This window comes from Acanthopagrus latus, chromosome 10, assembly GCF_904848185.1.
Source record: "Acanthopagrus latus isolate v.2019 chromosome 10, fAcaLat1.1, whole genome shotgun sequence".
NCBI lineage: Eukaryota > Metazoa > Chordata > Actinopteri > Spariformes > Sparidae > Acanthopagrus > Acanthopagrus latus.
The window spans coordinates 2,734,334-2,757,507 of NC_051048.1; the positions used below are offsets into that span (position 1 = coordinate 2,734,334).

At 41.1% G+C, this 23,174-nt stretch overlaps 2 protein-coding genes across 9 annotated transcripts; both read right to left on the reverse strand.

Moving 5' to 3' along the window:
- Nucleotides 1–891: 891 nt before the first annotated feature.
- Nucleotides 892–14,127, reverse strand: LOC119026857 (butyrophilin-like protein 2). 8 transcript variants are annotated; one of them, XR_005077249.1, is made up of 8 exons: nucleotides 10,682–11,174; nucleotides 7,237–7,277; nucleotides 6,805–7,149; nucleotides 6,343–6,444; nucleotides 5,828–6,151; nucleotides 5,289–5,624; nucleotides 5,050–5,199; nucleotides 3,413–3,529 (listed from the first exon to the last, which is right to left on the reverse strand). XR_005077249.1 is itself a non-coding variant. In XM_037111469.1 (7 exons), exons 2-7 carry the CDS (start codon nucleotides 7,271–7,273, stop codon nucleotides 5,129–5,131), a joined length of 1,215 nt encoding a protein of 404 aa, XP_036967364.1. In that variant the 5' UTR covers nucleotides 7,274–7,277; nucleotides 10,682–11,173; the 3' UTR covers nucleotides 3,541–5,128. The 8 variants fall into 8 exon arrangements, 7 of the variants coding, with proteins under 7 accessions (XP_036967367.1, XP_036967366.1, XP_036967371.1 ...); XM_037111469.1 differs by lacking the exon at nucleotides 3,413–3,529 and having other exon boundaries at nucleotides 3,541–5,199; nucleotides 10,682–11,173; XM_037111473.1 differs by lacking the exon at nucleotides 3,413–3,529 and having other exon boundaries at nucleotides 3,541–5,199; nucleotides 6,805–7,053; nucleotides 10,682–11,172.
- A 4,416-nt stretch (nucleotides 14,128–18,543) lies between these two features.
- On the reverse strand, nucleotides 18,544–23,099 carry LOC119026859. Its single transcript, XM_037111477.1, has 7 exons — nucleotides 22,943–23,099; nucleotides 21,743–21,783; nucleotides 21,311–21,655; nucleotides 20,844–20,945; nucleotides 20,325–20,645; nucleotides 19,749–20,081; nucleotides 18,544–19,659 (listed from the first exon to the last, which is right to left on the reverse strand). The coding sequence occupies exons 2-7, from the start codon at nucleotides 21,777–21,779 to the stop codon at nucleotides 19,589–19,591; spliced, it is 1,209 nt and encodes a 402-aa protein (XP_036967372.1). The 5' UTR covers nucleotides 21,780–21,783; nucleotides 22,943–23,099; the 3' UTR covers nucleotides 18,544–19,588.
- Nucleotides 23,100–23,174: the final 75 nt, after the last annotated feature.

The window sequence follows — 23,174 nt, forward strand, 5'->3', positions numbered from 1 at the left end:
AGTCAAATAAAGTCTTTGTTACTGAAGTACAGATTCATTAGTTCAAATCCACAAGGCGCTTTGTTGATTGATGTTTCAAAAGGTCGACTTTATTCTTGAAATGTCGACTGTTTTCTTGTGCAAAATGAAAATAATCCTCCTGACGTTTTTTCTTCTCACCCCGGCTCTGACACTCTTCTGAAAAATTTGGACTTCAATTTCAGAATTTGAATTTTAACCTTAGATTTCAGACTTTAATCTCAGAATTGGGACTTTGATTTCAGAATTTCAACTTTAATCTCAGAATTTGAATTTGAATCTCAGAATTTAATCTCACAACTTTGATCTCAGACTTTGGACTTTGATTTCAGAATTCACAATTTTGTCCTTTGTGTTTATATTAACCCTATCTGAGTTAATAAATCATGTTCAACTGGGATCCTTCAAGCTCTAAATTCTAGTTTCTCCTTTCTAGGAGTCGACTCAGTTCGAGGTTCTCCATCTCAGTTAGGCCTGTTTTAGTCTTTCTCTACCTCTCAGGAGTTAATTTCAACCAACTCATGAATCCTTACAGCAACACAACAGTTTGCATTACAAATTCAACACAAAACAAATGAAAACAGAAAATGAAACTTGAGCTAAACAAGCAGGTAAATAAATCTTAATTATCAACCCAGTCCGGACCGCGTAACAACATGGCGGGGCCGTCCTCCTGATGAACATGCGTCTGCATGTAGCTTCTTAACTTGTTCTGTGCAAATAAAAACCCATAAAATACAAAACAAAGTCATCCACGCTTATCTTAATTTAGCTATTGGCATTTTCCATTGTACATTTATCTTGAAAACACAAAAGATAACACACCAAATAACACAGAAAAGATCTTTTTTTATTCACCAACTCCTTGTAGGAAAGAAATAAAACACAACATCCAGCAATGCACATGGAAGGTGAACACAGAATGGGGAAAAAAAACAAGCTTCAGATTTCTCAAAAATTCATTCTTTTCCTTTAAACTTATTTTTCTGTCTCTCCTCACTCGGTGCGCTACTCCTCTGCTCGCTCTGTTTCTCCTCTCTGTCCAGTAGGTGGCGCTGCAGCTACTTGATTGGCTGTTACCACGCATTAAAGGAATAGTACACAAAGTAAAATAGCAGAACTGAAAATCAACTACGGTGGCCCTGAAGTGCAAAACACAACGGCAAATCAGAAAACACAAACAACATTAACCAAACTGGAAAAGGTAGGTGCCCTCGGGCGACAGGAATCGTCGCTGATCGGACTGGTCTGCCCTTTGAACCAGAAGGACATGGTTTACATGTTTTCAAAATAAGAGCGCTGCCAGTGACGACGTACGCGGTGCTACGAAAGAATATTTCGATGCAGAACATGGATATGATGATGTTTGATGTTTTATGATGTTTCACCTGTTTCTATTTTCATCCATCTTCCATCAGTTGCTTCACCTCCATTTTCTCTCTGATTCAAAGTCAGATCAGATCACTAGTCACTGAGTCGAAGGCAGACCAATCACACAGACTCATCCGCCATCAGTTGAGATAATTCTGGTCCTGATGCAGATTGTTTTATCTTTAATCTCCCTGCAGAGGAGACAGAGGAGTATCTTCATACTGACCTTTGACTTCAAGCTGCACTGTTTTCAGTCTCACCACTTCTCCATTACTGTTGCAGACTTTACACCTGTATGTCCCTGTGTCTGTCTGTTTGGGGTTTTTCAGGGTCAGACTAAAGTCTCCAGTTTCCAGCGGGTCTTTCTTCATCTCTGTCCGGCCTCTGTAAACTTGGCTCTGTTCTTGAGGCCGGTCAGAGCCGTTCTGATACAAGTGGACTGTCTTTGCGGGTATGGGAACATAACGTTTCCACTTCACTTTAGTAACATCAAGCAGGCCAGGTGTAGTTTTGAAGGGCAGCAGGACAGACTCCTCCCCCTCCTCCACCTCCACCTGACAGACTGAGAGGACAACAAGTCACAACATCAGCTGTAAAGACAGCAGAAGCAGTTTATAATAACTTTATTGATTTATTACAACATTGTACAGAAACGTGATGGACAGAAATATAAGAATTAAAACCAGGTTTATAAGTTGGAAATGGTGTCATGATTATTTTTTATTGTCCATGTTATATTTCACAGTAATGTTTTGTCTCATGACATTTACGCTTATTCATTGTTGTTAAGTAATAAGTCTATCAGGGTCCAAGGTCACTTTTAATCTTATTTTATTTTGAATTTGGGGGAAGTGATGGTGATTTGTTATCATAACACCTGAAGCCTATAAATTTGTTTTTAATAACCAATTAAAAGTTTAGTACTAAAACTCTTACAGGATCATGAAAGGTGGTTTTGGTTCAATATAAACGTTCTTTATTGATGACAGTTGAGCAGTACTCACCTTTGACCTTGAGCACCACTCGTTTATTCATCAGGACGTTCTTCTCACTATTGTAGAAGGTGCAGGTGAAAATGTCTCTGTCCCAGTCTGTGGGGTATTTCAGAGTCAGACTGAAGTCTCCAAGTCCCAGCGGGTTTCTCTTCATCTCGGTTCGGCCTCTGTAACCCTGATGTTGCTCATCAGGCTGGTTAGTCGGATACATGTGGAGCTTCACTTTGTTACCGTTCGTCCACTCGGCTGTGAAGCCCTCTGGCAGGTTAATTCTGGTTTTGCAGGGCAACTTGACAGACTCCGCCCCTGAATTCACCTCCACCTGATGGTCTGAGAGGACAACAAACCACAACATCAGCTGTACAGACAGGAGCAGGAACTGTGATGGTAACTCAACTATTCAGTTTACAGCCAGTTCACACAACAGACAGATAAGGCTGCTAATCACTGCTAACATAGCTGGTATTAAAAAAATATCTTCTGTATTAAGGGCGACTATTTTTCAAGGTGCAGTGTTGTCAGCTGGTCTGTAGGGGGAACTCTACCATCACACTGAACAGAGCAGAGGACAACAAACCACAACATCAGCTGTACAGACAGGAGCAGGAACTGTGATGGTAACAGGAGCTCACTGTCTCATTCTTCAGTTATAATCCCAGAACTAACTGTTGGCAGTCTGCCTTAGCAATAACTGTCTAATGACTAAAGATAACAACCATTGTCATGATGGGTGATGTAGTATTAGCATCATACCTGACGTGAAATAGTGCCGAAAATGCACTAAAAGACCTGCCAAAACAATGAGACCAACAGCCAGGAGAACCAGGAGAGCTGTGGCCCAGGATGGAAACCGTTCTGTGGGAAACAGAAACATGATGAACATGACCTTTGACCTTTATCTACAGTACTGACCTCAGACCTGTATCTACAGCTGGTTTCAAGGACTTTGGCTGACCTTTGACCTGCAGCTGTACGTCCGTCACTCTCTGCTCATCACCTAATGCTCGTCTGACGGTGCAGGTGTAGGTGCCGCTGTCAGAGAGGCGGAGTTTTGTCAGTTTGAGGCTGAGGTCTCCACTTTCCAGAGCGTCGGCCATCATGGATGTTCGGCCTCTGTAAAGCTGGTTTTGGTCTCCAAGTTCGTCACCTTCCTGCTGACACTTGTGGACGGTTGAAGGATTGAGGTCGAAGCGACTCCACACCACTGAGGGACCGTCCAGTTCAAAAGTGTGAAACTCACAGGGCAGCAGGACAAACTCCTCCCCCTCATACAGCTCCACAGCTGAGGCATGCTGGGAAACTGTGAGGTCACACAGGTAGAGAGGTTACAGTTTTTCTCAACTGCTAAAACAAAACTTCTAAAACCTTGCTCCATTTTCTGAAAACATCAAACACAAAACCTCAGCTTCAAGCACTAGTTACAAAACCTCTGACCCCTTGTGCAAAGTTACATTTTTGCCTCAAAACAGATTCACCTGTGCTCAAAACGAAACACTCTCTCAAATCATAAACAGCTGCCTGCTGTGTTTCTCTCATTATTTAGTCCACTTTGTTTTCTGATTCAACATGGTCTTAAAATTAAAAGTAATTCCTCACTTCTTTTACTTCCATCTCTCCATTACTACTTCAATGGAAGCAGCTAACACTCAGAGAAAACACAGGACTGATGTGGAGACACTTCATACAAATAAGAAAGAACCTGAGTGAATTTTACTCAGTGGGGAGAAACAAAAGGTGCTGATCAGATCAGAGGGAGGAAGTTTATCTTACCGTGCACGAGGATCACAAACACCACAAACATCTTCATCCTCCAGTACAAAAAAAATAGAACCACAAAGGCCTCTTCAACTCTGTTTCACACTAAAAACTGCAAAAACACATTCAGTTTCCAGCAGTCAACACTTTCCTCCTCCTGATAAACTGACTGAGAGAAAACTTTAGTTTTACTTTAACCTGTTTCCACTGAAGCAGCTGTTGGAATGTAAAGCAACAGGCTGAGCAGGTTTTACACTGTGATAGATGTGACTGTTGAGGAAATGTGCTTGGTATTAAAACATGTCTTCCCTGGAACTCGGCCTCTTTTGTTCAGTGTGTAGTGTTGTTAGCTCGTCTGTAGAGGGACCTCTAGACTCACAGCAAACACTACAGAGCCTCCACCTGACTTACATTGGAAGTGATGATAATGACTTACTGCAGCAATAGACTTCTGTTAATATATCTGAATAATTGTGCCTCAACAGACAGGTGATTTTAATAAGATGGACAGCTAATGTTTCTATGTAAACCAGTTCCTTACAAAACTAAATCCAGATAAGTTTTATGTTCAGAGTGAGTAACAGGGATTTGCAATGACAAAAATGGTTGAACAAGGTCGATTAAGGTGGAAAACTGTGTGAGTGCTTTAGAAAACATGTTGAAGCAACTGATAAAAACTGGAATATAGTGAGTGTCACAATTAAACATTAGTGTCAAGTGTCTCCTCCAGAGTGAGACCTCTGTCCGAGCTCACAGGATCAGAACTACAAGTGGCCTTCATGGAACCTGAAAGTCAAAAATCAGTCCAAATCACAGAGCTGATCAACATGTGACATCACACACAGATATCAATAGTAACCAACAGTGATTGTATAGAAGCTGATACAGCATCATGTTGTCATCCATCATCCATCAGCTGCTTCACCTCCATTGTCTCTATGATCCAAAGTCAGATCAGATAAATAGTCAAAAAGTGACTGATAGACCAGTCAAACAGATTGATCCTCCATCAGTTGAGCTGCTTCTGGTCCTGATGTTGATTGTTTCATCTTTGATCTCCCTGCAGAGGAGACAGAGGACAGTTGGACAGAGACAAACAACCAGAGACAAACACACAGACTGACCTCTGACCTGTATCTTCACACTGACCTTTGACTTCAAGCTGCACTGTTTTCATTCTCACAGTGTTTCCATCCTGGTTGTAGACGATGCACCTGTATGTCCCTGTGTCTGTGTGTTTGGGGTTTTTCAGGGTCAGACTAAAGTCTCCAGTCTTCAGCAGGTCTTTCTTCATCTCTGTCCGATCTCTGTAAACCTGGTTCTGTTCTTCAGGCCGGTCAGAACCGTGTGGATACACGTGGACTGTCATTGTGGGTTTGGGATCATAAAGTTTCCACTTCACTTCAGTATCATCAGGCAGGTCAGGTGTAGTTTTGAAGGGCAGCAGGACAGACTCCTCCCCCTCCTCCACCTCCACCTGACAGACTGAGAGGACAACAAGTCACAACATCAGCTGTAAAGACAGCAGAAGCAGTTCCTGATGGACAGAACCAGATGAGACCAGCAGGTAACAGAGGACAGAAATATAAGAATTAAAACCAGGTTTATGAAAACACTTACAGGATCATGAAAGGTGGCTTTGGTTCAATATAAACATCCTTTATGGACGACAGTTTTGCAGTACTCACCTTTGACCTTGAGCACCACTTGTTTCTTCATCAGGATGTTTCCCTCCCTGCTGTAGACGGTGCAGGTGAAAAAGTGTCTGTCCATGTCTGTGGGGTATTTCAGAGTCAGACTGAAGTCTTTAGTTTTCAGCGGATTTCTCTTCATCTCTGTTCGGCCTCTGTAAATACGATGTTGCTCTCCAGGCAGGGAGCCATTCTGATACACATGGACCTTTGCATTGTGACTGTTAGTCCACTCGGCTGTGATGTCCTTTGGCAGGTGAATTATGGTTTTGCAGGGCAGCTGGACAGACTCCGCCCCTGAATCCACCTCCACCTGGTAGACTGAGAGGACAACAAACCACAACATCAGCTGTAAAGACAGGAGCAGGAACTGTGATGGTAACAGGAGCTCACTGTCTCATTCTTCAGTTATAACCCCAGAACTAACTGTCAACAGTCTACCTCAACAATCGAGGTTGAGACTAAAGATGACAACCACTGGCATTTTGGGTAATGTAGCAGAAGTGACGCACCTGACATGAAATAGTGCCGAAAATGCACTAAAAGACCCCCAAAAACAAGAAGACCAACAGCCAGGAGAACCAGGAGAGCTGTGGCCCAGGATGGAAACCGTTCTGTGGGAAACAGAAACATGATGAAGAAGGCTTGACTCATTCAATTACACTCAGTTCTTTGCAATATGAATGTGACCCTGTAATTTTACCAATTGCCAGCCCAGTCCCACCACAAAAAACAAGCTGTGACGTTAAAACAGATGCTTTATCAAAACATCACTTGAATCATCTAGGCAAGAAATATCATTCATATATCAATATATAGGACTATAGACATAATCCAGTTATATTTCATTATTATAGTCTTAAACCTTGTCTATCTGCTGTGTATACAGCCTTGCATCAGACTTGAAGGATTAGTCTGCAAGCCAGAGCTGAGGTATTTGGATACAACCAAAGTGTTAAGAGTTTGTCGCTGACCTTTGACCTGCAGCAGCACGTTTGTCACCCTCTTTTCTCCTCCTGACCTTTTTCTCACAATGCAGGTGTAGGTGCCGCTGTCAGAGAGGCGGAGTTTCGACAGTTTGAGGCTGAGGTCTCCAGTTCTCAGAGCGTCGGCCATCATGGATGTTCGGCCGCTGTAAAGCTGGTTTTGTTCTCCAAGTTCATCACCTCCCTGATGACGCAGGTGGATGGTTGGAGGCTCGAGATCACAGCGGCTCCACACCACTGAAGGGCCAGTGACATCAGCAGTGTTAAACTCACAGGGCAGCAGGACAAACTCCTCCCCCTCATACAGCTCCACAGCTGAGGCATGCTGGGAAACTGTGAGGTCACACAGGTAGAGAGGTTAAATTTCAGCAGCAGTCCAAGATGGCGGTGATCAGATCAGAGGGAGGAAGTTTATCTTACCATGTACGAGGATCACAAACACGGCCAACATCTTCATCTTCCTGTAAAAATTACGATTAAAAATATTATTTATTCTGCTTCTCTTTTCAACTATTCAGTTTACAGCCAGTTCACACAACAGACAGATAAGGCTGCTAATCACTGCTAACATAGCTGGTATTAAAAAAATATCTTCTGTATTAAGGGCGACTATTTTTCAAGGTGCAGTGTTGTCAGCTGGTCTGTAGGGGGAACTCTACCATCACACTGAACAGAGCAGTGATTCCACCTGCATTCAACCGGAAGTTATAGAAATGATGATGATGATGATGATGATGATGATGATGATGATGATGATGATATGAAGTGATAACAGGTGAAAAATAAACGTAGTTTTAGTGCAGATGAAGAAGCGCTTTAAGTTAAATGTTAGTTATGATTTACAAAGACTGCTGCTGCCAGTTTTAGTAAATCAATTTAGCCAAAGTATAGGATGAATCTAAATCAATATATTTATGCACAATTAAATGTAATCATTTAATCAAAGTTTACTTTTCTCTAGCCCCATGTTTTGTTAATTTTATGGGGATAACTCAACGAGTCAGGACTATCGTTCTCTGGAGTGAGTAGGAAAGACTTGTGTTAAATCTTTATTATCCTCAGGCAAAGTCCAATTTAGTGAATCATTAACGTGGATCAATTCATGAATTGGTTTTGTACGTGATCAAAATATAGGATAACTTAATTCAACAAGTGGAATGGCACCATGGTTTCAGAATCAAATAAATCTTAAATCTTACTTTTATTTGACTTATTTCTATAAAAAACTGAATTAAATCAATATTCAATTTAAATTATTGTTGTTAACATAGAAGTTAGGATTAGGAATAAGTGCAACATACATAATGTTTTTAGTTAGAGCTGTTTAAAACCCCTTCGCACCCACCTTTGTTGGTAATTTTCGCCTAATTAGCATACCCAAATGGAAAAGCTTATAACACAACAACTACAAGTCCCAGATGGATGTATGATACTTCACTTGAAAGCTGAGAACCTCTAGTTTCTGACAATGTGCTTACCCAGCATGTACCATACACACAACCTAAATGACATCAGTTCAAACATGGCTCTAAAACATTTTTTTTTCTTCGAAAAAAATAGGTCATTTTTGAATAACAATAACTCAGATGTGCTTTAGGTAAGGCATATAGCAATATACCACATACCTTCTACATCTTGTCAACTACACCTGGATGAAATTTCAGACTTCTAGGCCTAACCTTATTGGAGTTATGGAGTTTTTAGTTTGTGGTGTCACTGGCGTCCACAAACCTCTCCAAAACGTCTCCAAATGGCCAAATTGTGCCAAATGCTTTTTCTCACTTCTCTGTGACACTGGAAACATTACTGAAGCATTTTGGTGACTATAAAGCCTTCCTCCATGATTCAAAACATAATGTTTTCACACATTCATTTGATGGGTGGTCGGAGGGGTTTCCACACACTTCTAGGTGGCCATATTGAGATATTGTCATGCGACAAGACACTACAGAATAGTAACAATTATACAAAAATGACATACTGAAGTGAATTTCAAACAAGGCTTTTATTATCTTTCAATATACTAATACTGTATGTGCGCAGCGGGGGAGGTAGCACTGGTGGATGCAGAGGAGGATCGTTGGCACTTCTGATGACCGCCTTCAGCAGGAGAGGGGGTTGGGCGTCTGACTGCCTCACTTTCAGGCTCCCAATCCACGTCACTGTCTTCAGACTGTGACCTACAAAACACAATGCAATGCACAAATGTTACCAAATATAATGAAAAATGAAAAAATATATAAATTCAATTCAATAGGGTGCTATTTACATAGGAAATAAATAAACACAGATATATGATATTACATATTACACAAAAACATCAGGAAAGTAACCGTACATAAACAGAATAATTGAATTGGGGGAATATTCCCAGTGTCCGGTCAGTGAAGAAGATCTAATTCAATTTGTTTACAAGCTTGATAAAAAAAAAAATCTAAATAAAAAGGAATTAGAGGCTCAAAGAGAATTACATCATAGAACAGAATTACAAGGATTACCTAGCTTTGGTTGAGTAGTTGAGGCTAGCTAGCTAGGCTAATTAGCCCCTGGGGCCCTAAACATTTAGCGTCATTTATGAAATGCTAATGTATACTGGACTGTTCACTGTAAGCATAAGAACCCCTTCCCACTAACTTTCATTCAAATTTCACTCATGGCTAAATAAATAAATCAAACATCATCAATGATAACGGTACTCACCGATCTAAGATGTCGTCGAGGCCCTTAGCAAACATCTCCTCTCTCTCAGAGTCCTACTCACTGTCTACAGTTTCATCAGATGATGCCATGATCCATTCCAGGTCTTCTTCTCGGACATATTTAGTGTTTTTTGTGGATTTCGCCATTGTAAACTGTGAAAACTGCCGTCCATTAAAATTTAAATGTCCGCTGCGAGTGCGTCTGCTGCGCAAAGTTAGCCCGCTAGCTGCCAGACGCAGCGATATTCCTCGGCTCGTACAAAACGGACCTGGGCACGCCTACCATCGTTGGAAAGGTAAAATAATTGGCTAGAAGCCTGAGTGATTGACATGTTGATAGCCAAAACGCTATCCCTGTACTAAGGCGGCAAATAACAGTAGACAAAGCCGATTGGCCCTTTAAACAAGGAGCGCTCCATGTACTTCACGGGCTGTGCTGGGGTGAAAACTGAACGGAAAAAGATGGGGACACTTTTGTTTTGTAGCCAGCAAAGTGATGAAAACAAGCACACCCAACAACACAATACAGGAACTAGAGAAAATAAACATACGGCCGGCGAAGTCTGGATTTTATTTGACAAACAAAGTCGGTAGACGGTAAACAAATGGACTTTACAGGACGATATTCACAACCTGGAATAATTTTATGAAAAACCATTTTGATGCTTTTGATCAGTGGATTCTTACGGACAACTGGAATATAAATAATTGAGGATCGGACACATATTACGGCTTTATGGCCGCGTCAAAGGTAGGGAGTCGCCGTGCGTTTCTTGTATCTCACGTTTACTATGCTGGTAAATATAAACGATTTATGGTTTAGTGCTCATGATTTCTGCAAAATCAACTGGGTGAATGAATTGCTGAGATTCTACCCTTTCCAACGACGTATAGTATGTCCGTAATGATGAAAGTTGAAGCGAGATACGTCACTGCGCACTGTAAAAAACAGTCAGTTATCTGCAATCGCCCGCCGGCGGGCGGGTGGGTGCGTAGAGGGAATCATCATTTTAATGACAGATATTTCTTACTTGTGTTTTGCAAAAGATAAAAGATAGAATTAATATGTAGCCCACTAGCGAACATGAGTGACCGACATATGTTCGGTCAAACCACTTTCACTTACTTACAGTGACAGTTTAAATGGAATAAAACAGGACACTCACCTCACTGGAGTCACTGCTGCTAGGTTACTGCCATCTCTGTTCCTATAGTTAGTTTTAATTAAAAAAGAAAAAGAAGCTGATGAATGTAGAGAGAAGAAGAAGATGAAGGGGAGAGAGAGGTAGAGGAACAGAGAGAGAGACTCTATCTTCCTCCTTCCTGTTCTGGCTTGGCGCCAAAAACACTCACGCCCTCTCGGCAGCGTTCGGCCATGACGTCAGGACTCCTCAGACTCTGATTGGACGGCCGTGGCTCGGCTCTGAATGCCCTCGAGCCGAGCCCCCCGGTCTCAGCAGTCACAGCGCGAGGCCGAGTGACGCTGGAGGCAGCTGCTGGACACCTGTTGCCACGGAAACAGCCCAGGCGGGAACATCAGCATTAAAAGAAGCCAAAACTCAACAAGGTGAGTTTTTATCCACCATTTTGTCCCTGATGTCCTGTTAACTGGTGTGTTTACAGAGATTTATAGTCACTTTATGTCTGTTAATAATAATGTGCAGAGTATAATTAATCAGGTAAAAGCAGCAGAAGAGACTGCATTGAAAACTTTCAAGTAAAAGCATATACACACAAAATGTAGTTCATGTACAGGAACTAAAGTAAAACTACACATTTAGCTAAAATAAATGAAACAATGAAACAAATGCATAAAAATCAACTGTGTAGGTTTTGTTATATTTCAGATTGCTGGATGATGCATGTGTATCATAATAAGCATTCATTGTTGTGGAGGTAGAACTGATATGAACTGTTTACTTTAAAGTCGTTTAATATAATTAGCGTACAAAACATGATGCACAACAATCCTGTTTGTAAACTCTCGGCTTGTACAGTGACTAAAACAATCAGATACATGTAAAGACAGTCAAATTATCTATATATCTGTATATTCTGTTGGTCTGAATTACGTCTTTTCATAGATGTAGTTTAATGCCATTCAGAGGTACTTTTTACAGTGTAGATATGAGTAAACATAATAAAAGTCTTTCAGGAAGGTCTAATCCAACTACACAAAGAAGACAAGGATTTTTTTGTTGTTACTCTTAACTTGTACTGGTGTGTGTGTGTGTGTGACATGATGCCAAATTAGAGGTTACTCTCATGCAAAGACTCTGAGTCTGTGTGAAGCATCATTCAGCCAGAAATGCAAGCTACCAATAACCTGACCTGAGATCACAATAACACCAAAACAGTGACCAAACAGATACATTGAACACATATGCATTACATCAACCAGAGTTTAAATTTGTGTGTTAAGCCGTGCTATGCTATGCTATCTAAGTCCAGTTCAACTCCTGTTGTTATTCAATTTTATTAGTTATTGTTGGCATTTTCTCATTTACCACAAAATCATTAATCTGAGCGATATGTAACTTAACTCTCACTTCAGTCATCACTCAGGTATAAAATCAGCCTCTGTGAGAAATATGGTACCAGTCTGTCACATGTGGGCCAGATAATCAAAGGTTTAATGTCTTTTGAATCTGTTATTCTCAAAGCTTTAGAGATATTTTCTGTGATGCTGCTCCACAGTTTAAATATTTTAATTCTCAACTTCTAATTTAAAATCATCAGACCAATAAATAACCAGATAATGACAATGACATCGTATCTCATTGCATCAGGTGCTGTTTCTCAAGCCAACATCTGTTTGAAACTGTTTGTTGTTTTGATTTTAAGGAGGTCTTCCAAATCACAGAGCTGATCAACATGTGACATCACACAGATATCAATAGTAATGTAGCACTGTACATATTAGCAGATATCTAGGACTAGCTGATAGGTTTGGAAAAGCAGTTTTAAGACTAGAATAAAAGTCCATAGACCATGAGTTAAGTTGGAACTGCTGGCAAATTTATATTATTCTCAAAAACAGTAGTAGAGAAGTAGAGTATGATACCAGACAACATGTATGAACAGAGGAATCTTGTACTCAGGTCCCTTAAACAACTAAAAAAATCCTAATATCAGAAAAATTTTATTTCTCCCTATTTTGTCCCTTTGTGTTTATATTAACCCTATCTGAGTTAATAAATCATGTTCAAGTGGGATCCTTCAACCTGTTATCTAAATTTTATTTTCTCCTTTCTAGGAGTCGACTCAGTTCGAGGTTTTAGTCTTTCTCTACCTCTCAGGATTCATTTCAACCAACTCATAAATCCTTACAGCAACACAACAGTTTGCATTACGAATTCAACACATAACAAATGAAAACAGAAAATGAAACTTGAGCTAAACAAGCAGGTAAATAAATCTTAATTATCAACCCAGTCCGGACCGCGTAACAACATGGCGGGGGCGTCCTGATTGAGAGAGGCTAAACTTGAACATGCGTCTGCATGTAGCTTCTTAACTTGTTCTGTGCAAATAAAAACCCATAAAATACAAAACAAAGTCATCCACGCTTATCTTAATTTAGCTGTTGGCATTTTCCATTGTACATTTATCTTGAAAACACAAAAGATAACACACCAATTAACACAGAAAAGATCTTCTTTAATTCACCAACTCCTTGTAGGAAAGAAATAAAACACAGCATCCAGCAATGCACACGGAAAGTGAACACAGAATGGGGGAAAAAAACAAGCTTCAGATTTCTCAAAAATTCATTCTTTTTCTTTAAACTGTTTTTTCTCTCCTCACTCGGTGTGCTTCTCCTCTGCTCGCTCTGTTTCTCCTCTCTGTCCAGTAGGTGGCGCTGCAGCTACTTGATTGGCTGTCACCACGCATTAAAGGAATAGTACACAAAGTAAAATAGCAGAACTGAAAATAAACTACGGTGGCCCTGAAGTACAAAACACAACGGCAAATCAGAAAACACAAACAACATTAACCAAACTGGAAAAGGTAGGTGCCCTCGGGCGACAGGAATCGTCGCTGATCGGACTGGTCTGCCCTTTGAACCAGAAGGACATGGTTTACATGTTTTCAAAATAAGAGCGCTGCCAGTGACGACGTACGCACTGCTACGAAAGAATATTTTGATGCAGAACATGGATATGATGATGTTTGATGTTTTATGATGTTTCACCTGTTTCTATTTTCATCCATCTTCCATCAGCTGCTTCACCTCCATTTTCTCTCTGATTCAAAGTCAGATCAGATCACTAGTCACAGAGTCAAAGGCAGACCAATCACACAGACTCATCCGCCATCAGTTGAGATAATTCTGGTCCTGATGCAGATTGTTTTATCTTTGATCTCCCTGCAGAGTAGACAGAGGAGTATCTTCATACTTACCTTTGACTTCAAGCTGCACTGTTTTCAGTCTCACCACTTCTCCATTACTGTTGCAGACGATGCACCTGTATGTCCCTGTGTCTGTCTGTTTGGGGTTTTTCAGGGTCAAATTAAAGTCTCCAGTCTTCAGCAGGTCTTTCTTCATCTCTGTCCGGCCTCTGTAAACCTGGTTCTGTTCTTCAGGCCAGTCAGAGCTGTGTGGATACACATGGACTGTCATTGTGGGTTCAGGATCAATACGTATCCACTTCACTTCAGTATCATCAGGCAGGTCAGGTGTAGTTTTGAAGGGCAGCTTGACAGACTCCTCCCCCTCCTCCACCTTCACCTGGCATTCTGAGAGGACAACAAGTCACAACATCAGCTGTAAAGATTTTTAACAACTTTATTTAATTATTACAACAAGCATTGTACAGGAACCTGATGGATGGAACCAGATCAAACCAGCAGATAACAGAGGACAGAGGACAGAAATATAATCATTAAACCAGGTTTATAATTTGTGGGAAATGATTAGAAGCGTCTATGTTATGCTTCACAGTACTGTGTCATCATTTACATGTATTTATAAATTAAATAATAAGTTTATCATGGTCCAAGGGTCACTTTTAGTCTTATTTTATATTGGCCTTTGGGGAGGTGAACCCTATAAAATTTTCTCCTACTGATTATTTTTTTATCGGCCAGGAAGCTTAAAACTCATGTTTCACTCAGAGGTCATAAGTTGGATGTCGAGTCCCCCGTGTTTTTTGCTTGGATACTAAAACACTTACAGGATCATGAAAGGTGGCTTTGGTTCAATATAAACGTCCTTTATGGACGACAGTTTTGCCATACTCACGTCTGACCTTGAGCACCACTTGTTTCTTCATCAGGATGTTTCCCTCCCTGCTGTAGACGGTGCAGGTGTAAAAGTTACTGTCTACGTCTGTGGGGTATTTCAGAGTCAGACTGAAGTCTTTAGCTTTCAGCAGGTTATTCTTCATCTCTGTTCGGCCTCTGTAAAATGAATCCTGCGCTTCAGACAGAAGACCATTCTGATACACGTGGACCTTCATATTGTCATTGTCCATCCATTGAACTCTGACATTTTCAGGCAGGTGAATTATGGTTTTGCAGGGCAGCTGGACAGACTCCACCCCCTCCGCCACCTCCACCTGGTAGACTGAGAGGACAACAAACCACAACATCAGCTGTAAAGACAGGAGCAGGAACTGTGATGGTAACAGGAGCTCACTGTCTCATTCTTCTGTTATAATCTCAGAACTACCTGTCAACAGTCGTCTTCAACAATCGAGGTTGAATTACAAGACTAAAGATGACAACCATTGGCATATTGGATAGTGTAGTAAAAGTCACGTACCTGATGTGATATAGTGCCAAAAATGCACTAAAAGACCACAAAAAACTATCAGACCAACAGCCAGGAGAACCAGGAGAGCTGTGGCCCAGGATGGAAACCGTTCTGTGGGAAATAGAAACATGATGAACATGATGTTTGACCTTTATCTACAGTACTGACCTCAGACCTGTATCTACAGCTGGTTTCAAGGACTTTGGCTGACCTTTGACCTGCAACTGTACGTCCGTAACTCTCCACTCATCTCCTAGTGCTCGTCTGACGGTGCAGGTGTAGGTGCCGCTGTCAGAGAGGCGGAGTTTTGTCAGATTGAGACTGAGGTCTCCACTTTCCAGAGCGTCGGCCATCATGGATGTTCGGCCGCTGTAAAGCTGGTTTTGTTCTCCAAGTTCATCACCTTCCTGCTGACGCTTGTGGACGGTTGAAGGATTGAGATCGAAGCGACTCCACACCACTGAGGGGCCGTCCACATCAAAAGTGTGAAACTCACAGGGCAGCAGGACAAACTCCTCCCCCTCATACAGCTCCACAGCTGAGGCATGCTGGGAAACTGTGAGGTCACACAGGTAGAGAGGTTAAATTTCAGCAGCAGTCCAAGTGTGTTGATATCTAATAACTTATTTAGACTTTCACTGTCATATTATGTCACACTTTCAAATAGTCTTGTTAGCTAGGAAATGTTTGAATGCTAACGATAGCCATTGTCTAATGGCAACTAATGGCTTATCAACTATTTTCATGTATGTTGAAATATGGACTATTAACACATCAGTACGACAAGGCTTATATTTCCCACCTTGACTGTGACATTAAAGAAATGGCCATCATTTGAAAAAGAGTACTTTAATGAATTGGGAGTTTAGATATTGACACATTTTATACTTTTACTACTAAAAAATATATAATCTGTACCAAATAATTTGAGTGCTTGGTAAAACCCCCAAAAAGTGAACTGTTTCCTCCTCTGCCGACTTTCATCAGACATTGCACAACAAGAACAGCATTGTTCAACCACCAGCATCTTTTCTTCAGTGACTGGTAACGCTGAACTGGGCTTAAATAGCATAGCATAGCATGGCACAGCACAGGACTTTAAACTCTGATTGATGCACATGTGTTCAATTTATGTCTTTGTTCATTGTTTTGGTGTTATTGTGATCTCAGGTCAGGTTATTGGTAGTCTGATTTCCTAGACAGCTAATTTAATGTTAGTTGAATGATGCTTCCTGCAGACTCAGGGTCTCTGCATGCAGATACAGATACTCTTAAGTTGGGCGCCAGACATGGGGAAAATTTCTACCTGTCATTCTTTTCTTTGAATATGAAAAGAAACAAATATATAAGGGCGGATGTAGCTCAGCGGGTAGAGCAGGTCGACTAGTGATCAAAAGGTCGCTAGTTCAAATCCCGGCTCCGGGCAAGGCTGGGCTGCATGTCGAAGTGTCTTTGAGCAACATACTGAACCCCACATTGCTCACTAGTGAGGGCCCTGCGATGAGCTGGCGACTTGTCCAGGGAGTACCCTGCCCTCGCCCTGAGACAAGGCTGGGATTGGCTCCAGCAGCAACACCCCATGACCCCATGGAAAGGGATAAGCGGTTACGGATAATGACATGACATGACAAATATATAAATCTGAAAGTATCAGTTTAATAATATAACCTGTCCATATAGTTAAAGAACAAAAATCGCATTTGCCATAAAAAAAAAATCACAAGTGGAGTTCAATTAAGTCCAAGTCATACTGGTCATCCACAAGACATCTACCTGCCCTCGCACACACTCCGGGGTTGCTTTGGTCCTTTCCAGCAAGTGCACTCTTTTACAGACTCTGTTTGGTGCTTCTCCTGTTTAGCCTCGCTTCCTCCTGATCTTCCCCATGCTGTTTTTGTCCAACTGAAAATTACCCTCCCCCCAGCTCCCAGTTCTTCTTAATTTTGTCTACTCAATGCAATGATGCACTCCTGCCACACAATTAACCATCTTCTCTAATTTGGCATCACATCACAAACACACACACGCACACACACACACGCACACACGCATGAACACACACACAAAGTTGACTGGACAGAATCATTTTTAGTGCGACAATGGTTACACCATCCACCTACATGCTGTAAACAGGCTATATCCTCATTTCATCTTGCACAAATATGTGGTATGTAAAAGCAAAAATGTGGTGTTCCCATGAAGTTCAGTTCCGTGTAACTGACACTTGATAGAAAACAGACTAGTTGGCAGGACTTTTGGGTGCTGCAATGGTTACACAATCCATCTATCAGATACGGTAAACAGGTTATATCCTCACTTCATCATGCACAAAAACAACCAACAAAAACCATGCTGTTGTTTAGTGAAAAGGTAATTCTATTTGAATTTATAGAAGGCATAATGAGGGTAATGGAAGTGAGTTGTGGTAGATGGATGAGGAAAGGTAGGTGGATGAACAGAAAGTGGGCTCCAGTGTGTTGGGACCTACAGATGAAGTCATTCATTGTGGATTTCAAAATGGGCTCTAAACTAAACTCAATTTCTCAGAATCCCCCATTCTTTACACCTCGATGCAAAATTCAGCTTTAAGCTATTTGTGGTCAGGGTGACTGGCCCCCCTCTAATCAGATCAATCAAATCTCCAGCGCCTTCCTTGTTCTCTCTCTCATACACTACACCCTCTACTCCTTCAACTTCTTATCCTCAAGGGCTCATCTCCATCTCCATCATCTAATCAGATTGTGTGTTTTAATCTTCGCGTTGAATACAATTTCTTTTTTGAAGCTTTTTGATGGTTATTCAATATTGTACATGAGTTAATGTTGCAAACCTCTACACTGTCAAGAATTCCAAAATCCTTCAACTATTATGAGCTGTTATCATAAATTTGGTTGAAGTTATTGATTTAATTATTAATCAGAGTTACATATAGTTAAGTATTTTTTTATGAGACAGAATTATTGAATTGGCTCTCTCTATCTTTTCCCTTGGATTCACTGTCATTCACTTGGATGGTGCCCCAAGGTGATCTAATGTCAATTGGATCTTATTATTAATCATAATTAATAATTATCCCTGATACTCATTGATTGTTATTGATAGCCACATTTAACCCAAACTCCCTTTTAATGTTGCATAAACACCACATAATTGTGCCTTGTGTGATGCAGTGCACAACAGATCTCTCCATCACGACTTCAATAGAAGCAGCTAACACTCAGAGAAAACACAGGACTGATGTGGAGACACTTCATACAAATAAGAAAGAACCTGAGTGAATTTTATTCGGTGGGGAGAAACAAAAGGTGCTGATCAGATCAGAGGGAGGAAGTTTATCTTACCGTGCACGAGGATCACAAACACCACAAACATCTTCATCCTCCAGTACAAAAAAAATAGAACCACAAAGGCCTCTTCAACTCTGTTTCACACTAAAAACTGCAAAAACACATTCAGTTTCCAGCAGTCAACACTTTCCTCCTCCTGATAAACTGACTGAGAGAAAACTTTAGTTTTACTTTAACCTGTTTCCACTGAAGCAGCTGTTGGAATGTAAAGCAACAGGCTGAGCAGGTTTTACACTGTGATAGATGTGACTGTTGAGGAAATGTGCTTGGTATTAAAACATGTCTTCCCTGGAACTCGGCCTCTTTTGTTCAGTGTGTAGTGTTGTTAGCTCGTCTGTAGAGGGACCTCTAGACTCACAGCAAACACTACAGAGCCTCCACCTGACTTACATTGGAAGTGATGATAATGACTTACTGCAGCAATAGACTTCTGTTAATATATCTGAATAATTGTGCCTCGACAGACAGGTGATTTTAATAAGATGGACAGCTGATGTTTCTATGTAAACCAGTTCCTTACAAAACTAAATCCAGATAAGTTTTATGTTCAGAGAGAGTAACAGGGTTTTGCAATGACAAAAATGGTTGAACAAGGTCGATTAAGGTGGAAAACTGTGCAAGTTCTTTAGAAAACATGTTGAAGCAACTGATAAAAACTGGAATATAATGAGTGTCACAATTAAACATTAGTGTCAAGTGTCTCCTCCAGAGTGAGACCTCTGTCCGAGCTCACAGGATCAGAACTACAAGTGGCCTTCATGGAACCTGAAAGTCAAAAATCAGTCCAAATCACAGAGCTGATCAACATGTGACATCACACACAGATATCAATAGTAACCAACAGTGATTGTATAGAAGCTGATACAGCGTCATGTTGTCATCCATCGTCCATCAGCTCCTTCACCTCCATTGTCTATATGATCCAAAGTCAGATCAGATCAATAGTCAAAAAGTGACTGATAGACCAGTCAAACAGATTGATCCTCCATCAGTTGAGCTGCTTCTGGTCCTGATGTTGATTGTTTCATCTTTGGTCTCCCTGCAGAGGAGACAGAGGACAGTTGGACAGAGACAAACAACCAGAGACAAACACAAAGACTGACCTCTGACCTGTATCTTCAGACTGACCTTTGACTTCAAGCTGCACTGTTTTCATTCTCACAAATCCGTCCTGGTTGTAGACGATACACCTGTATGTCCCTGTGTCTGTGTGTTTGGGGTTTTTCAGGGTCAGACTGAGGTCTCCAGTCTTCAGCGGGTCTTTCTTCATCTCTGTCCGATCTCTGTAAACCTGGTTCTGTTCTTCAGGCCGGTCAGAGCTGTGTGGATACACATGGACTGTCATTGTGGGTTTGGGATCATAACGTTTCCACTTCACTTCAGTATCATCAGGCAGGTCAGGTGTAGTTTTGAAGGGCAGCAGGACAGACTCCTCCCCCTCCTCCACCTCCACCTGAAAGACTGAGAGGACAACAAGTCACAACATCAGCTGAACAGACAGCAGAAGCAGTTTTTAATATATTTATTGGATCATTACAACATTGTACGGAAACGTGATGGACAGAACCTGATGAGACCAGCAGGTAACAGAGGACAGAAATATAAGAATTAAAACCGGGTTTATGAAAACACTTACAGGATCATGAAAGGTGGCTTTGGTTCAATATAAACATCCTTTATAGATGACAGTTGAGCAGTACTCACCTTTGACCTTGAGCACCACTTGTTTCTTCATCAGGATGTTTCCCTCCCTGCTGTAGAAGGTGCAGGTGAAAAAGTGTCTGTCCATGTCTGTGGGGTATTTCAGAGTCAGACTGAAGTCTCTAGTTTTCAGCGGATTTCTCTTCATCTCTGTTCGGCCTCTGTAAATACGATGCTGCTCTCCAGGCAGGGAGCCATTCTGATACACATGGACCTTTGCATTGTGACTGTTCGTCCACTCGGCTGTGACGTCCTTTGGCAGGTTAATTATGGTTTTGCAGGGCAGCTGGACAGACTCCGCCCCTGAATCCACCTTCACTGAGACTGAGAGGACAACAAACCACAACATCAGCTGTAAAGACAGGAGCAGGAACTGTGATGGTAACAGGAGCTCACCGTCTCATTCTTCAGTTATAATCCCAGAACTAACTGTCGACAGTCTGCCTCGACAGTCATAGTCGAGTTACAAGACTAAAGATGACAACCACTGGCATTTTGGGTAGTGTAGCAGTAGTGACGCACCTGACATGAAATAGTGCCGAAAATGCACTAAAAGACCTGCCAAAACAAGAAGACCAACAGCCAGGAGAACCAGGAGAGCTGTGGCCCAGGATGGAAACCGTTCTGTGGGAAACAGAAACATGATGAAGAAGGCTTGACTCATTCAATTACACTCAGTTCTTTGCAATATGAATGTGACCCTGTAATTTTACCAATTGCCAGCCCAGTCCCACCACAAAAAACAAGCTGTGACGTTAAAACAGATGCTTTATCAAAACATCACTTGAATCATCTAGGCAAGAAATATCATTCATATATCAATATATAGGACTATAGACATAATCCAGTTATATTTCATTATTATAGTCTTAAACCTTGTCTATCTGCTGTGTATATAGTCTTGCATCATCACAGACTTGAAGGATTAGTCTGCAAGCCAGAGCTGAGGTATTTAAATACTACCAAAGTGTTAAGAGTTTGTCGCTGACCTTTGACCTGCAGCAGCACGTTTGTCACCCTCTTTTCTCCTCCTGACCCTTTTCTCACAATGCAGGTGTAGGTGCCGCTGTCAGAGAGGCGGAGTTTCGACAGTTTGAGGCTCAGGTCTCCAGTTCTCAGAGCGTCGGCCATCATGGATGTTCGGCCGCTGTAAAGCTGGTTTTGTTCTCCAAGTTCATCACCTCCCTGATGACGCAGGTGGATGGTTGGAGGCTCGAGATCACAGCGACTCCACACCACTGAAGGGTCAATGACATCAGCAGTGTCAAACTCACAGGGCAGCAGGACAAACTCCTCCCCCTCATACAGCTCCACAGCTGAGGCATGCTGGGAAACTGTGAGGTCACACAGGTAGAGAGGTTAAATCACAGAAGCCATCCATGGTGGTGATTATTAGATCAGAGGGAGGAAGTTTAACTTACCATGCACAAGGATCACAAACACCACAAACACCTTCATCTTTCTGTAAGAATTACAATTGGGAATATAATTTAATCTGGGTCAAACATTCAGTTTACAGCCAGTGTTCACGTTCATCCTCCTAAACATCAGTTGCCAATGTAACACAACTTTAGTGTCACTTTAATGTTTGAACTACAGCAGCTGTTGGAATTTAAAGAAACCGGCTGAGCAGCTTTCACACTATACATAAATAAGGCTGCTAATCACTGCTAACATAACTGGCACTAAAAAAGTGTCTTCTGTATTAAGGGCGACTATTTTTCAAGTTGCAGTGTTGTCAGCTGGTCTGTAGGGGGAACTCTACCATCACACTGAACAGAGCAGTGATTCCACCTGTATTCAACAGTAGAAATGTAACCGAATAATGAAGACATTTCTATGTACCGACAAACTTGGAACTCACACTGGTGCCTCAACAGACAAATAATGATATGAATCAATAACAGCTAAAAAAATAAACGTAGTTTTAGTGCAGATGAAGACGCGCTTTACGTTAAATGTTAGTTTTGATTTTCTAAGACTGCTGCTGCCAAAAGTTTTCAGTTTTAGTCAATCAATTTAACCAAAATATAGGATAAAAAAGTCAAAATCTTTATGCACAATAAAATTTAATCAAAGTTTACTTTTCTCTAGCCCCATGCTTTGTTAATTTTCTGGGGATAACTCAACGAGTCAGGACTAATGTGCTCTGGAGTGAGTAGGAAAGACTTGTGCCAGTGTTAAATCTTTATTATCCTCGGGCAAAGTCCAATTTAGTAAATCATTAACGTGGATCAATTCATGAATTGGTTTTGTACGTGATCAAAATATAGGATAACTTAATTCAACAAGTGGAATGGCACCATGGTTTCAGAATCAAATAAATCTTAAAGCTTACTTTTATTTGACATATTTCGATGAAAAACTGAATTAAATGAATATTTAACTAAAGTTATTGTTGTTAACATAGAAGCAAGGATCAGGATTAGATGTATGTCTTTAGTTAGAGCTGTTTAATCATCATTTGAATGATACATTCTTCTTACTTGTGTTTTGCAAAAGATAAAATATAGAATTAATATGTAGCCCACTAGCGAACATGAGTGACCGACATATGTTCGGTCAAACCACTTTCACTTACTTACAGTGACAGTTTAAATGGAATAAAACAGGACACTCACCTCACTGGAGTCACTGCGACTAGGTTACTGCCATCTCTGTTCCTATAGTTAGTTTTAATTAAAAAAGAAAAAGAAGCTGATGAATGTAGAGAGAAGAAGAAGATGAAGGGGAGAGAGAGGTAGAGGAACAGAGAGAGAGACTCTATCTTCCTCCTTCCTGTTCTGGCTTGGCGCCAAAAACACTCACGCCCTCTCGGCAGCGTTCGGCCATGACGTCAGGACTCCTCAGACT